Consider the following 15,788-nt stretch of genomic DNA (forward strand, 5'->3'; position numbering starts at 1 on the left):
GGTGGCTCAAGCCTGTAATCCCAGCACTTTGGGAGGCTGAGATGGGCGGATCACGAGGTCAGGAGATCGAGACCATCCTGGCTAACACGGTGAAACCCCATCTCTACTAAAAATACAAAAACTAGCCGGGCGAGGTGGCGGCCGCCTGTAGTCCCAGCTACTCAGGAGGCTGAGGCAGGAGAATGGCGGGAACCCGGGAGGCGGAGCTTGCAGTGAGCTGAGATCCGGCCACTGCGCTCCAGTCCGGGCGACAGAGCGAGACTCCACCTCAAAAAAAAAAAGGGGGGGGGGATCGAGATCGAGACCATCCTGGCTAACACGGTAAAACCCCGTCTCTACTAAAAATACAAAAAAACTAGCCGGGCATGGTGGCAGGCACCTGTGGTCCCAGCTACTCGGGAAGTTGAGGCAGGAGAATGGCGTCAACACGGGAGGCGGAGCTTACAGTGAGCCGAGATCCTGCCACTGCACTCCGGCGACAGAGGGAGACGCCGTCTCAAAAAAAAAAAGGGTGGGGGGAAGAGTCCTCCTTGCGGACTCAGGAGACCTGGGTGGGAACCTGGGTGGGCCCTTCTTCCTCTTGGGAGCCTGTCTTTCCCTAAGTGTATCGAATAGATTCAATTGCATCAATAGTTTTCAAATTTTCCATAAGGGAAAATCACTGGGCAAAATCATTTCAGGCCCTTCCACTCCAGGCACCTGGTGGTTCTAGGTGTCTCCTCTGCTTCCTCCTTGCAGGGCGAGCGCCGCAGCTGAGGGAAACCCTCCTGCAGGACTTCAGAGTGGTTGCCCAGGGTGTGGGCATCCCTGAGGATTCCATCTTCACCATGGCTAACCGAGGTACATAGCAACCCCCCACCTCAATATCCTGTCCCCTCTTCATCCCTTGTGGGCCCCAGAGACCATCCCAGCCCCTGGGTCCTTACTATAATCCTCTGAGATAAAGAGGGGCCACAGCCTCCCCTCTTAGTGAATCGGGAAGCCAATGGATTTGCTCCAAGTCTCACAGCTTATTCCCAGCAGAGCTTAGACTAGAACCCATTCAGTGTTCATTCTACTGCCATGTGTCTCAGGGAGGTTGTAGCCAGAATCCATAGATACCTCTTCGGAGGCAAACAGTTTTGGGACTAAGAGGATGGGCTCAGGAATCAGAGTGTTACGGGATCTTTGGGGCATTGCTTTTCTGGCTGTAAACCTCTGTGGTCCGTGGTGCGTTTGCCTGAGTTTTGCTTGGGTCTGCTGGGCTTGTTCCACCCACTTGGCCTGGTAGATTATGCTATGCTTGGCTCATGCTACTGGCCTGGATCCCACACCTCCAAGGGAGACTGCGACTCAGGCATGAAGCAGCAAGGGGTGTATGAGTGAGCATGGGGTCCAGCCACTGTAGTCAGACATGCTGGCTGCTGCCATGGGGTGGGCAGCTCCAGGTGCTGGCATGGGTGCCAGCATTCTGTAAGGGTGTGGCTGGACCAGGTGCACCACAAGCAGATTTCTCAGCTGGCACCAGGGAATGGAGTGGTGCCTGGAAGCTTGGAGATGCCAGGAACTGCAGGGCCCCAAAGAGGGAGTCACAGTCCTGGCTCGGGGAGCTCCCAGGTCTGGGCTCCCCAAAGGACCACAGCTTTTCTCTCCTTCTCTTCACCTGCAATGTGGTGAGCAAGGGGCATGTTTCAGCCCTGTTTGTGTTACAGTTTGCCTTGCCATTTGATGGGTCCTAAGTTCTTGTCCTGTGACCAGAAAGAATGAGGTATGCAGACAAACGCAGGGCGAGCGAGATGAAGGGGAGCTTTACTGAGCAATAGAACAGCTTGGAGGGGACAGCTGCCTGCAGTGGGCAGCTCCTTTCTGCAGCCAGGGTGTTCTGATGAGTGTTCAGCTCCTAGCAGAGGGGAGACCCTGGAATGGGAACCTCGTCTCTGCAGGCAGGTCATCTGCTGAGGCTGCAGCTCTCAGCAGAGAGGAGGCCCTAGAGTGGGTGTCTCCTCTCTGTAGGCAGGTCATCCCATTGTCTCCCCTTGTCTCTCTGTCCTCTCTTTGAATCTGGCTGAGCCTGGGGTTTTCATCTCTGTCCTTTCCTCTAGTCTGGCTGAGTCTGGGATTTCTATGGGTGCTCTGTGTGCAAGTTTGTACTGACTGGCCCATGGGCAGCCATGGGTAGGCCCAGGGAAAAGCACCACAAGTTCCCCATCTGGTTCACGAGACTGGTGGCCCAGCCCCCAGGCTTCAGGTCCTTCCTGGCTTGAAGTGGGGCTTCACCGGGGACCAGCCTCCTTCCACTCAGGAGCCTGTCTGCCTCCTGCTGCTATTCATGGCACCCAGGCTATTCATACCAAGGGGTGCCTCCAGGCCAGTGCCAGCTGCCATCAGCCCCCACTTGGCCTCCCTCTCATGCTTGTTGGCACCCAAAGTCTGGAGGGGGCTGAGGCGACCGGGAGCTGGCATGTCAGCACTGCCCTGAGCACACCTGTCCGGGCTTCAGCAGCACCCTGGCTCAGACCTGATCTTCCTCCAAGATAAAGCAGGCACCAACAGCAGGGAGAAGCCAGGCAGTGGGAGCAGTCATCCTAGAGTCTGTGGTGGGCAGGGGACCTTCCTGGGCCTCTGAGAGTGCAGAAGTGCCTGGGTCCACAGCCATAGGAGCGCAGCTGCTGCTGCACCCGGGCAGCTCCTGCCCCACCAACTCAGAAGGGGCAGGGCTCCCACTTGTGCCCAGCTCCCACCAGCTCAATGGGGTGTGCAGCCCCAGCTGCACCCCCTTGCAGCCTGGGGCAGGGGCTGTTGGTGGGCCCAGACTGGTGTCTAGGGCTGGGGTGACATTGTGGCAAGCTCCCTCCATGGCCCCAGCACTCAGGGGTGGCCTGAGGCTCCCCTTGCCTGGCTCTCAGCCCTGCCCAAAGGGTGCCTCCAGGAGTGGATTGTAGGCCCCAGGCCCAGCCATCCAGAGTGTCAGGCTTGGCGGTCACCCCAATGTGGGGTGGACCCTGGGGACATGGCCCCCGGTGGCTTCACACAGAACCTCCTCCCGAGGCACAGGAACCCCGTGCCCTCAGTGGGGTGGGCCTGGTGGCCGCACCACTGGCTGGGTCCCTGAAGTGGGCGCCACTCCCATTTCCTGCCCCAGGCCCCTGAAGCATAGCCCCAGCTCCACACCCCAGGCCCAGCCCTGTGCTCTGTGTGCAAGTGCAGCAATGCCCTGGGCCCAGCTCTGCCCCAGGGGCCCTGTCTGCCCAATTGTATTGCTCCCCTGCTGGCAGGTGACTCAGCCCAGCCCCACTGTGACGGCCCCCAGGGTGGCAGGCTCCAGGGGCTCCCAGAGGTGGGATCCGGGAACTGTCAGCCTCCTCCCCACGACCTCTCTGCAATGATGATGGGCAAGAATGGCAACATGGGGCCAGGGTCTGGAGCACAGACCCTCGTGCCTCTCTGCCGCAGCCGGTGTGATGGCAGCGGACACTCCGGATGGCCCACTGCTGCCATCAAGAGCACCTGGATTCAAACTTAACTGTGTGGCCTCTGGCTAGTCAACCTCTCAGGGCCTCATTTCCCTCATCTGTATATTGGGCATAATAACACCTTCCTTAGAAGTTGCTGTAAAAGGCAATGCAATATAAGCACAATAGCACTGTGCTCATAAATGCTCAGTGTTAGCTCTTGCTATTCTTGCCATGATGCCGATAAAATGATGCTAGTGGGGTGGGGTGGGGTGGACAGATGGTAATGATGGTTCAGTCACCAGTCCGTTGCTTTTCCAGTGAATGGCCTTGAGCAAGCCACGCAGGCAGGACCATTCATGGACTAAGGCATGACAAATTCCCAGCACGATACTCACCAAAGAAACAAATCTGGGTCTAGTATGGCCCCTGAGCCTGGTCCTCTTATTCACTCCTCTCTTCTGCTCTGTGGCCTAGGTGAATGTGTCCCTGGGGAGCAGGAACCAGAGCCAATCTTAATCCAGGTGAGTGCCTGATCCCCCGACCCCATCCCACCCCTTCCCACCCCACTCTGCCCCAGGCATGCTGCACACTTGATCCTGCTGCGGAGGGAGGCAGAGTCATGGGGAGGGGTTGAGAGAAGGCAGTGATGGGCATGAGTGTTGAAGTCAGACTCACTGGGGCTCCATCTTGATTCTGCCACCTGGGCTAGTTGCCAATCCATCTGGACCTCACTTTTCTCATCTTCGAAACGGGATAATTACACTTACCTTCCAGGCTTGTGGTAGAATTTAATGACATATAGAAAAGTCCTTAGCACAGTGCCTAAAACTGTCTAAAAGAAGTAAAACACTCAATAAAGAAATAGTAATACTCAATAATGAAATAATGATATTCAGTCCATGAAAATAAATCAACTGATGTCCCTAAAAATCAGCAAACCTGAGAATAAGCAGCTTCTCAAATCATCTATTTTCCTATGTTGCCTTCTGATTTTGGGGGCTTTCTTATGCTTCCCTTTTATTTTCCTGCATTTTGTCATATTGATTACACTTTCTTCATTCTCTTTTCTCTGATTATTTGGAAAATTATATATCCTATTCTACCGATGTATGTATGTACATGGGTATATATCTATGTGTGTATATCTATGTGTGTATATATATGAAATTTATTTAGAAAAATATTCTTGAAAATTGCAAAACTATAAACCCCCCACAAAAAGATCAAATGTCCTTGTTCCTATGTGGAATTAACAGTTAACACATTAGGTATTTGTTCCTATATTTTAAACGAAAATGACCGTTGATCTTACAAAACTAATAAATGGTCATTATGAAGANGTGCCCTCAGTGGGGTGGGCCTGGTGGCCGCACCACTGGCTGGGTCCCTGAAGTGGGCGCCACTCCCATTTCCTGCCCCAGGCCCCTGAAGCATAGCCCCAGCTCCACACCCCAGGCCCAGCCCTGTGCTCTGTGTGCAAGTGCAGCAATGCCCTGGGCCCAGCTCTGCCCCAGGGGCCCTGTCTGCCCAATTGTATTGCTCCCCTGCTGGCAGGTGACTCAGCCCAGCCCCACTGTGACGGCCCCAGGGTGGCAGGCTCCAGGGGCTCCCAGAGGTGGGATCCGGGAACTGTCAGCCTCCTCCCCACGACCTCTCTGCAATGATGATGGGCAAGAATGGCAACATGGGGCCAGGGTCTGGAGCACAGACCCTCGTGCCTCTCTGCCGCAGCCGGTGTGATGGCAGCGGACACTCCGGATGGCCCACTGCTGCCATCAAGAGCACCTGGATTCAAACTTAACTGTGTGGCCTCTGGCTAGTCAACCTCTCAGGGCCTCATTTCCCTCATCTGTATATTGGGCATAATAACACCTTCCTTAGAAGTTGCTGTAAAAGGCAATGCAATATAAGCACAATAGCACTGTGCTCATAAATGCTCAGTGTTAGCTCTTGCTATTCTTGCCATGATGCCGATAAAATGATGCTAGTGGGGTGGGGTGGGGTGGACAGATGGTAATGATGGTTCAGTCACCAGTCCGTTGCTTTTCCAGTGAATGGCCTTGAGCAAGCCACGCAGGCAGGACCATTCATGGACTAAGGCATGACAAATTCCCAGCACGATACTCACCAAAGAAACAAATCTGGGTCTAGTATGGCCCCTGAGCCTGGTCCTCTTATTCACTCCTCTCTTCTGCTCTGTGGCCTAGGTGAATGTGTCCCTGGGGAGCAGGAACCAGAGCCAATCTTAATCCAGGTGAGTGCCTGATCCCCGACCCCATCCCACCCCTTCCCACCCCACTCTGCCCCAGGCATGCTGCACACTTGATCCTGCTGCGGAGGGAGGCAGAGTCATGGGGAGGGGTTGAGAGAAGGCAGTGATGGGCATGAGTGTTGAAGTCAGACTCACTGGGGCTCCATCTTGATTCTGCCACCTGGGCTAGTTGCCAATCCATCTGGACCTCACTTTTCTCATCTTCGAAACGGGATAATTACACTTACCTTCCAGGCTTGTGGTAGAATTTAATGACATATAGAAAAGTCCTTAGCACAGTGCCTAAAACTGTCTAAAAGAAGTAAAACACTCAATAAAGAAATAGTAATACTCAATAATGAAATAATGATATTCAGTCCATGAAAATAAATCAACTGATGTCCCTAAAATCAGCAAACCTGAGAATAAGCAGCTTCTCAAATCATCTATTTTCCTATGTTGCCTTCTGATTTTGGGGCTTTCTTATGCTTCCCTTTTATTTTCCTGCATTTTGTCATATTGATTACACTTTCTTCATTCTCTTTTCTCTGATTATTTGGAAAATTATATATCCTATTCTACCGATGTATGTATGTACATGGGTATATATCTATGTGTGTATATCTATGTGTGTATATATATGAAATTTATTTAGAAAATATTCTTGAAAATTGCAAAACTATAAACCCCCCACAAAAGATCAAATGTCCTTGTTCCTATGTGGAATTAACAGTTAACACATTAGGTATTTGTTCCTATATTTTAAACGAAAATGACCGTTGATCTTACAAAACTAATAAATGGTCATTATGAAGAATTAAAGGAATGTAGAAAAGTATAAAGATAAGTAAAAGGTTTTTTTTTTTTTAAATCTCACCACCTCAAAACTATCAGCAGTCACACAGTTTCTGGAATCTTGCCACACATATGGATAAAAGGACTTATAGAAAAAAAGACAAATGGATGATCAAATTTAGATATACTGTTATTAAGTGGGATTATGTTACAAGTGCTATTTCTAATTTTTAAAAGCATTAATTGTGGTTTTACTTGATTTTTTTTTTTAATTGAGACGGAGTCCCACTCTGTCACCCAGGCTGGAGTGCAGTGGCATGATCTTGGCTCACTGCAACCTCTGCCTCCTGGGTTCAAGTGATTCTCTTGCCTCAGCCTCCTGAGTAGCTGGGATTACAGGTGCCCACCACCATGCCCGGCTAATTTTTATTTTATTTTATTTTATTTTTAGTAGAGACAGGGTTTTGCCATGTTGGCCAGACTGGTCTCGAACTCCTGACCTCAGGAAATCCACCCACTTTCGTCTCCTGAAGTGCTGGGATTATAGGCGTGAGCCACTGTGCCTGGCCTTTTGAATTTTTTCTTAAGGAAACTGAAGTGGAGTTCTTGAACTTCAAATAAATATTTATTCGCAAGAGGATTTATGTCCTAAAGTTTCTTCTAAAGTCAAGGTGGTGAAAAGACATTTAAGAGGCTGCCGTCACTGTATATTTTTAAAGAGTATATTTATTGGCCGGGCGCGGTGGCTCAAGCCTGTAATCCCAGCACTTTGGGAGGCCGAGACGGGCGGATCACGAGGTCAGGAGATCGAAACCATCCTGGCTAACATGGCGAAACCCCGTCTCTAATAAAAATACAAAAAATTAGCCGGGCGAGGTGGCGGGCGCCTGTAGTCCCAGCTACTCAGGAGGCTGAGGCAGGAGAATGACGTAAACCCGGAAGGCGGAGCTTGCAGTGAGCTGAGATCCGGCCACTGCACTCCAGCCTGGGCGACAGAGCGAGACTCCGTCTCAAAAAAAAAAAAAAAAAAAAAAAAAAAGAAAAAAAAAAAAAAAAGAGTATATTTATTGTCTCCGTGATTTGAAAGACAGACAGGAGCACTCTCTTTGAGAGTGAAACTCTGCGGCAACTCTTCTTTCTTCTGCCTTTTTCATTGTCTAGATCGATACCATTCCCGTCTTCTCTGTCTCCATAATCCCATCTTTTAGGAGTAGTTCTCTATTTTAGTGGATTCTGTTCTTACCTTTAGTGAATATAACCACAGCTTCTCTGTTCCTGAGTTATTTATTCCTATTATTCTCTTAATTAGTGCCATTTCTTTGCCAGGTGGTGTTTTTGAGGAGGGTTCATGAGTGTTTCAGTCCATGAATTCTCCCATGTTTGAGAAGGTCTGTCAGTTTCCTCCGTATTTGATGCCATTTTGCTTGTTTGCAACAATCTCGGGTCGTGTGTTTCTTCTCTTAGAACTTTGCATATGTTACTCCATTGTTCTCAAGCGCTGATTATTGCTATGAAAAAGCCCGAGACCCGTGTGATATTTCTTCTCTTTGGAGGCAATTTGTTCCTTCTGTTCAGATGCCTGGGAAAACTTTATTATTAAAATCAACATCTTAACAAAATCTGTCTTGATGTTGAAAATTCGGTATAAAAATTTATTGGGGGTTGGGCGCAGTGGCTCATTCCTGTAATCTCATCTCTTTGGGAAGCTGAGGCAGGAGGATCACTTGAGGTCAGAAGTTTGAGACCAGCCCGAGCAACATAGTGAGATTCCATCTCTACAATAAGTGTTTGTTTTTTTATTTGTTTTTTAAATTAGCCAGCTCGGTGGGTGGCACTTGTAGTCCCAGCAACTCGGGAGGCTAAGGAGGGAGTAGTACTTGAGCCCAGCAGGAGTTCGAGGTTACAATGAGTTATGATTGTGCCACTGCACTCTAGCCTGGGCAACAGTGAGATCTTGTCTCTATTTAAAAAAATACATCCTGGGCCAGGTGTGGTGGGTCACGCCTGTATAAAAATATAAAAATTAGCCAGGTGTGGTGGCGCATGCCTGTAGTCCCAGCTACTCGGAACGCTGAGGCAGGAGAATCGCTTGAACTGGGGAGGCAGAGGTTGCAGTGAGCCGACATCGCACCACTGCACTCCAGCCTGGGTGACAGAGCAAAACTCCGTCTCAAAATAATAATAATAATAATAATAACGCATCCTGGAATTCAATGTTGTCTTTTCATGTACAGATTATATTTCTTCTGTGTTTGAGGGATATCTCTCTTGATATCATTGAGTTTATCTTCCATTCCCTTTGTTGGGTTTTGCTACCTCAGGAACGCTTGTTCTAGCATCTGGGAGCATCTTTGCCTTCCACATCTACTAGTTTCTCCCCAGTTGCTTTCATGTCTTTGTCTTTTCCATCTGCATTCACTGGGATTATCACCAGTCTCTCTTCTATGACATGCACTGCATTTTTAGCAGCCATTTCCTTCTGCAGACAGTCATTTCGTTCTGTTCCTTGCTATTTCTATTTCTAATTTATTCACTGGCTCTGAATTTATGTTGTGTTGGTTCTCAATTTGTTTCCATAGGCTCGGATTTCTTCTTTTCATCTTTTTCTGTTGTTTTTGCTCATGCCTGTGATCCTAGCACTCTGGGAGGCTGAGGCAGGAGGATTGCTTGAGGCCAGGAGTTCAAGACCAGCCTGGGAAACATAGCAAGACCCCATCTCTACACACACACACACACACACACACACACACAAACATGTGCGCATAAATGCATGTTCTAATTAAGTAATTCTATAGCTTGAAGGCATTGAGGAATTTCCTTCTGTTTCTTGAGTTCTGTTTTCCTCTGGTGTCACAGGTTGGGTTCCCCAGGACCAACACCTGTAGGGGAGAAGGCATGAAGGCAGGATTGGGCAGAGGAAGCAGTCCAGCTGCGATGCAGTTACAATGCCTCAGCCAACACCACAGGGACCTCTGACACTTCAGAGATGTCCCAAGATGCTGCAAAGGGGCTGAGTCCTAATACCCCTGTGTTGATCAGTCTGGGAGGTGGGCATGACCTTGGGTGAGATGACTCCTTTAGCTGCCACAGTCTCCAGGCTGACCCCAGGAGCTGTCTGACAGCAGCACTGTCCGCAACTGAGGAAGTACATCCATTGCTGAGGGGAATCCAAGCAGTTTATGAAGGTGTCCACCACAGCCGGGCTCTTTCTCTTATTCAGGTTATTTATTTTTTTATTCACTTCTGAAGTGGGTTTGGGTAGTTTCTGTACCATTTCTCTTCATCTTGCTCCTTCTTAGTCAGCTTCATACAGATTTTCTGTTTGTTCTGGTACAGTGGGAAGTGCCATTTACTCCTTGGCCCTCTTCCCAATAAATTTGAGCCCAATCCCACCTCCCCCCAGCCCCATTCTACTTTAGTGCAAGATCTGGGTATTTTATGTTTCATCAACTTTTGTAAAGTCCAAGGAAACGGTGGCGGTGGCGGTGGGGTGAGGAGCTGCCCCGAGGTGCACATGCACGTCTGAATACCACCTGTGTGTTTCCTGGGGCTGCCATAACAGAGAACCACAAACGGGGAGTTAAACAACACAGATGCGCTGTCTCACAGTTCTGGAGGCCAGAAATCCAAGATCAAGTTGCTGGTAGGGTTGGTTCCTTCTGCGGGCTTCGAGAAAGACTCTGTGCCGTGCCTCTCCCATGGCCTCTGGTGGTTTGCTGGCAGTCTTTGGTGTTCCTTGGCTTGTTAAAAGCATCATCCCAATTCCTGCCTTTATCTTCACAGGGAGTTCTCTATGTGTGCGAATCGCCCCTATTTATAAGGACACCACTCATATCGGATTAGGGTCCACCCTAATAATCTCATCTTAATTTGCTGCATCCGAACAATCCGATTTCCAAATAAGGTTTCATTCTGAGGTTCTGGGGGGGTTAGGACCCCAGTATATCAATTTTGGGGGACACAGTTCAATCCATAACATCCTTCCTCTGCTTCTGTTTGGAAGGACTGCTGAATGTTCTGGATGGGGCCCATTATCCCTGGAGGCGGGGGGCTGGTGTGATATAATCCATCCCACAGCAACGTGTCCTGGAGCACTCAATTGCATAGCCCTGGAACTTTTACTACTGTTCCTCCCATTCCATGAACTTCATTTTTGCTTTTTACTCCTTTCTCTCCAAAAGGCATTTTCACTACTCCTCTGTCAGGAAAGGGATGGAGTGCCCCTCAGTTTTCTCCTTCTGGATTTAGAAGTATTAGGAAAAATCATAAATCTGATGACATACCAGGCCTGGCGGTTGGAGGGCACAGCTGAGCCATTCTATTCAGTTCCAAAATGTCTTGTGTTTTTCTCCTTGGTTGCCAGTTGTTTTTGGCTTTAAGTTGGACTCCTTTCTTTGTTTGAGTGATACTGATGATAATTTGGGGGCTGGGGTTATGCTTTCAAACTCATTTTTTTGGCTAACTATTAGGTTTTGGGGGGAGAACTCTAGAGGAGAGTTTCAATCTGCTATTTTAATCCAGATGTCAACTAAATCTGTATTTCTTTATCAATGTCAAGAATGAAACCACAGCTAATGACTCCCCTTGCAAAAGAGTGAAATACGGCACACTTCTATTTCCCCTGTTTCTCACCATGATTATCCTTTCAGATTTTCCCCATACCTGTTTTGTGGATATGATCTGAAATTGTTTACATTTTCTACCTTTTTTTTTTTTTAAAGAATTGTTTCTAAATATTTCCAGTAAATCACGTAACCATGTTAGCAATTATTTTTTAACTCTATATTTTATTGGCTTTGTACCTTATCATTATTTCTTTGCCATTACATCTTTAATTTCTGGCATTTAGATTCCCTTCTCAATTGGTGGGACTATGTCTACAAGTAATTTTTTCAGGAAAGATACATGGGTGACAAATGTCTAAATCCTTGCAAGGCTGAGAATGTCTTTCTGTGGTTATATCATACGGCCAGTGGTTTGGATGAGTGCAGGATCCCAGGGTTACAACCTTTTCCCTCTTAAAACCCTCAGATATTGCTCTGGGGCTTCTGTCATTAAATGCTGTCATTTACTCTGAAGGCCACCAGGCTCTTTATTCTTTGTCCCTAGGAATGTCCAAGAAGGAGCTCTTCACTAATTTTGCCGGACTCCCATTTTCCCTATAATTGGGCAACTCGAATCTTTCTTCAACTCAAAAAGTTTTCTTTTATTATTTCTGTATTGATTTTCTCTCCTGGAAATCCTATTATGTGGGTTTATTTCCCATAGCATAGAAACTGCACTTCATCATCTCTATGGTGTGGTTAAATTCAACATCATTTTAACGTTCAACAATTTTCTACTTTCACATACTCATTTCCATCACTGTTGGCTCCTGTTATATGAATGTATGCCATCTTTTTGTGTTTGTTTGTTTTTGTTTTTTGGATGCATGTCATCTTGAATTTCAGGAAAGGTTTAAGTGTTCTTCTGTTTCTTACTGCCATCAACCTGAATTCCAGAAGATCCAGAATATCTCCCATTTAGTGAGGGTATTTCTTCGGCCCAACCCAATTCTGGCAGCTGCAGTATTTAACTTGTCCCACGACTTTTCTCCATTTCTCTATCCTCATCAAGGAAAGTCTATATGCCACCAGCTTAAGACTGGTCTAGAAGACAGAGAAAGTCCCTGACAGTTTTCACAGTGTTCTGTTGCCCCTGAAAAGGAGATGAGAAATTTTGAGATTACTACAGCTACCTTCTCAAGTTCCAGGTCTCACCTGTGGGCAGGGCTGCTGCCTACTGGCCAGCAGTTTCCTGCTCATCTCTTCTATAATTGCCTTGGGATCCTGCCTCAGCGATTCTACACCCAGAGGCCCTCTTGACAGCTTTGGCAACCTGCCCTGCTCTGCAGTCCCCACCACCAGAACAAGGAGTTAGGATCCATTCCAGGGGCCCTTCTTTCTCTGGATTTTTTTTTTTTTTTTTTTTTTTCCTGCAAGCAGCTAATGATGATCTGGTCAGCACTTCCTGTAAACCAGTTGCACCTGTGCTCTGCTGTGCACCAATGCCTTCACATCTTTAGTGTGAGGGTGCTGCTCTCCCCTGGTTTCCAACTCTGGGAGATACCCTTTCTTCATTACTATGTTCCTTTAGGCATTTCAACTGGAAGTTGGATATGGGGCTGTTGTCATACCTCATGGTTTTGAATTTCACTTCAGACCAGAAATCTGTCCTCTCATGCCCATTCAGGAATTCAGGTTGATACTTTTGGGAAAGCAGTCCTTTAACCAGTCTAGGAGCTGTGTTCCTACCTACACCCTGATTCCCAAAGCAAGTTGTTCATCCATATATTCCAGGGTTACAGGAGAGCAATAATGGCAAGGGGTCTGCAACTGCTTCTTCTCTTTCTCTCCCCCACAGAGAGCCCGGAGGGCCGTGCTACCCCAAGAAGAGGAAGGATCAGGGGGTGCGCAACTGGTAACTGATGTCACCAAGAAAGAAGGTAATGAGCACCTGCCTTTTCACCCTCCCTGCCATACTCCAGAAAGGAAGGGCCGACAGTTGACTCACGCTGGCTGCTCTTATCACTGCAGTCTCTTTATCTGTTAGAGACTCAAGGGCTGGACTGAGAAAAGGCAAATCAAGTACTCTGCACTCTGCCAGGGGTTGTGGGGGCAGAGAGAGGAGCAAGAAGCATGGTCCTGAGCTTGAGATCTGTCAGCTCCATGATGAGAAGCTGGTTCTTGTCCTGTCTGTATGACTGTGTGGCCTCCTAGCCTTGGTTTCCTCATCCATATTATGGGATAATAGCCTGTGGGGCTGAACATCAGGGCTTTTGTAGAAGCAAGTTGGGGAGGGACATGGGAATGCTTTGTGTAGTTGACAGTGTTCATGAACAACTTCCTCTCCAACTCGATCAGCAAACACTGAACCCTGCTCTGCCCTAGCCCCTGTGCTGGGCACTGGGATCATATAGACCACTTGTGTCATTTTGGAACTTCTGGTCTAGTGGGGGAGGCATCCAAGGGAGAAGGTGATGGACCCAAAAGGAAGGGTCAGCTAAAGGACTGGGGGAGCTGAGAGGTTGGTGGGGTGAAGGGATCAGGAGGATTTCATGGATAAAGGGGAAGTCACGCGGTGTCCAGGCATCCAGGTAAAGTTTTATGGAGGGTGGCATTCCAGGGGGCAAGGAACAATGGGAGCAAAGGCAGGGTGGGTGGGACTTGGTGAAAAGGTCAGGCTGGCCAGTGTGGGTGCTGGTGAATATGTTATCAACTACTATTACAGAGTTTGGGGGCAGACAAGACCAATACAGGGGGACAGTGGGCCTGTGGTTCACTGGTAACTCCCCATGACATGGAGTGGAACGGGCATTGGTTTTGGAGACAGGGTTTTGAATCTTAGCTCTTTGTGACCCTGGGCAAGTTACTTCACCTCTCTGAGAGTCAGTTTGCTTATCTAAAAAGAGTTGATAATCCTTTTAGTGAAAATTAAATAAGATGGCACACATCAAGTGCCCAGCCTGATAATGGGTACACAGTCAACACTTGGTCAGTGCTGCTGGTCTGTCCCTCCCTAGATTCCTGCCAGCTGGGTCACTCGGCCGGTCCCTGCATGGGAATGACCACCAGGTATTTCTATAATGGCACATCCATGGCCTGTGAGACTTTCCAGTATGGCGGCTGCATGGGCAACGGTAACAATTTCATGACAGAGAAGGAGTGTCTGCAGACCTGCCGAACTGTGGGTGAGTGCGGGCCCCCACCCCTGTGCACTCCACACCCTCAAGATCCTGTCCCTCCAGTAAACCACCTGTGAATTGGAAAGGTAGCTAAGACAGAGCATTCCAGTGGCAGAACTCCAGGCAGTTTCCTGAAATCATAGGAATTCCACCTTTGGATGTGGAGGACCTCAGGCAAATCATTTTCTTTCTGTGGGCCTCAGTTTCCCCATCTGTCAAAGAGGGATGAGGTGTTCTAGATGAGCAGGGCCCTCTGGCTCAGCAGTGTCATGTATGTCTGATCAGCAGTCACAAGGGCTTCTCATGTTCCATGCCTCTCTCCACTCCACAGCGGCCTGCAATCTCCCCATAGTCCGGGGCCCCTGCCGAGCCTTCATCCAGCTCTGGGCATTTGATGCTGTCAAGGGGAAGTGCGTCCTCTTCACTTACGGGGGCTGCCAGGGCAACGGGAACAAGTTCTACTCTGAGAAGGAGTGCAGAGAGTACTGCGGTGTCCCTGGTGATGGTAGGCAGCCCTGCAGGGTGCCAGGCTGGGCTGAGGGGCTGTTGGAGTCGAGGTGGGAGAGCCCTGGGAGGAGTAGGGGTCTGGAGAGCTGAGTTCTGGACTCTGTTCTGCAAGCCCATCTACTCTCTGAAATGGGGCCGAGCCTGGGGCCTTACCCCAGCTGGATTTGGGCCTTGGGGAGGTACTAGCTAGGCACTGGCAGAGGGTATGCAGGGCTGACTGAGGAGTGGTGCAGAGCTGGGTTCTAATTCCGCGCCTGCAACGTTGAGCAAGTGCCAATCTGAGTGTCAGTATTCTCTTGTAAAATGGGACACAGCACCTGCCTCCCAGCCTTCCCAGTACCTGACGCGGAGTTAGTACTCAGCTAACAGCAACTGCTACTACTAATAACGACGATACAATGATGACAGTAATAGCATTCCAGGGAATAGCAACCATTCAAGATGCTGGTGCCTTGATTTTCCCACTGGAAAATGGCACCTGCGGTAAACCAGAAGAGGAAAAAAAAATCTGATCATTTCGTGGAATGCCCTTTGGAGATAAATCATTCAGCAAGCAGAGGTTACTGGCCCCAGGAAACAGCTGCCTTCCGTCCCCTGAGTGTCCCTGCCCACAGACCCCTCCCTGAGTCTCTCTGTGTCCACAGGGGATGAGGAGCTGCTGCGCTTCTCCAACTGACAACTGGCCGGTCTGCAAGTCAGAGGATGGCCAGTGTCTGTCCAGGGGTCCTGTAGCAGGCAGCGCCAAGCAACCTGGGTCCAAATAAAAACTAATTTGTGAACTCCTGAAATTCTGTGTCCTCATTGTTCATTGTCATCACAAACGTAACAGGGTGGCGGAGGGGAGAAAAAGCCAGGGTGGGGCCACATGCAACCCCAGCTTTCCCCAGAAGTGAAAACTGCGTTGGAAACATAATAGAACTATCTTCAGTACATGACATTGGCTATGCAAATTATGAAACAAATCACAGTTCTATTTACAATAGTGTAAAATGGGATTATTTTGTTTTGTTTTAATAAGGCTAGGAAAGAAAGGAGGAAGAAGCTCTGGGGACTTGTTTCTGGGAGAGGTTTGATGGGT

At 48.7% G+C, this 15,788-nt stretch overlaps 1 protein-coding gene across 2 annotated transcripts in view; it reads left to right on the plus strand.

Annotated features, from left to right (window-relative positions):
* AMBP (alpha-1-microglobulin/bikunin precursor) overlaps positions 1-15,498 on the plus strand; it is a 20,838-nt gene extending 5,340 nt beyond the window's left edge. The window contains exons 5-10 of one of the 2 annotated variants that reach the window (XM_017875952.1): positions 739-840; positions 3,909-3,955; positions 12,883-12,964; positions 14,042-14,209; positions 14,535-14,708; positions 15,355-15,498. In XM_017875952.1, coding sequence (XP_017731441.1) covers positions 739-840; positions 3,909-3,955; positions 12,883-12,964; positions 14,042-14,209; positions 14,535-14,708; positions 15,355-15,386 — 605 coding nt within the window. In that variant the 3' untranslated portion in view covers positions 15,387-15,498. Of the gene's footprint in view, positions 1-738; positions 841-3,908; positions 3,956-5,641; positions 5,689-12,882; positions 12,965-14,041; positions 14,210-14,534; positions 14,709-15,354 lie in introns of both variants that reach the window. The other variant, XM_017875953.1, reaches the window with a different exon arrangement.
* The last annotated feature ends 290 nt before the right edge of the window (positions 15,499-15,788 follow it).

Source organism: Rhinopithecus bieti, unplaced genomic scaffold (genome assembly GCF_001698545.2).
Source record: "Rhinopithecus bieti isolate Rb0 unplaced genomic scaffold, ASM169854v2 scaffold_9997, whole genome shotgun sequence".
Lineage (NCBI taxonomy): Eukaryota > Metazoa > Chordata > Mammalia > Primates > Cercopithecidae > Rhinopithecus > Rhinopithecus bieti.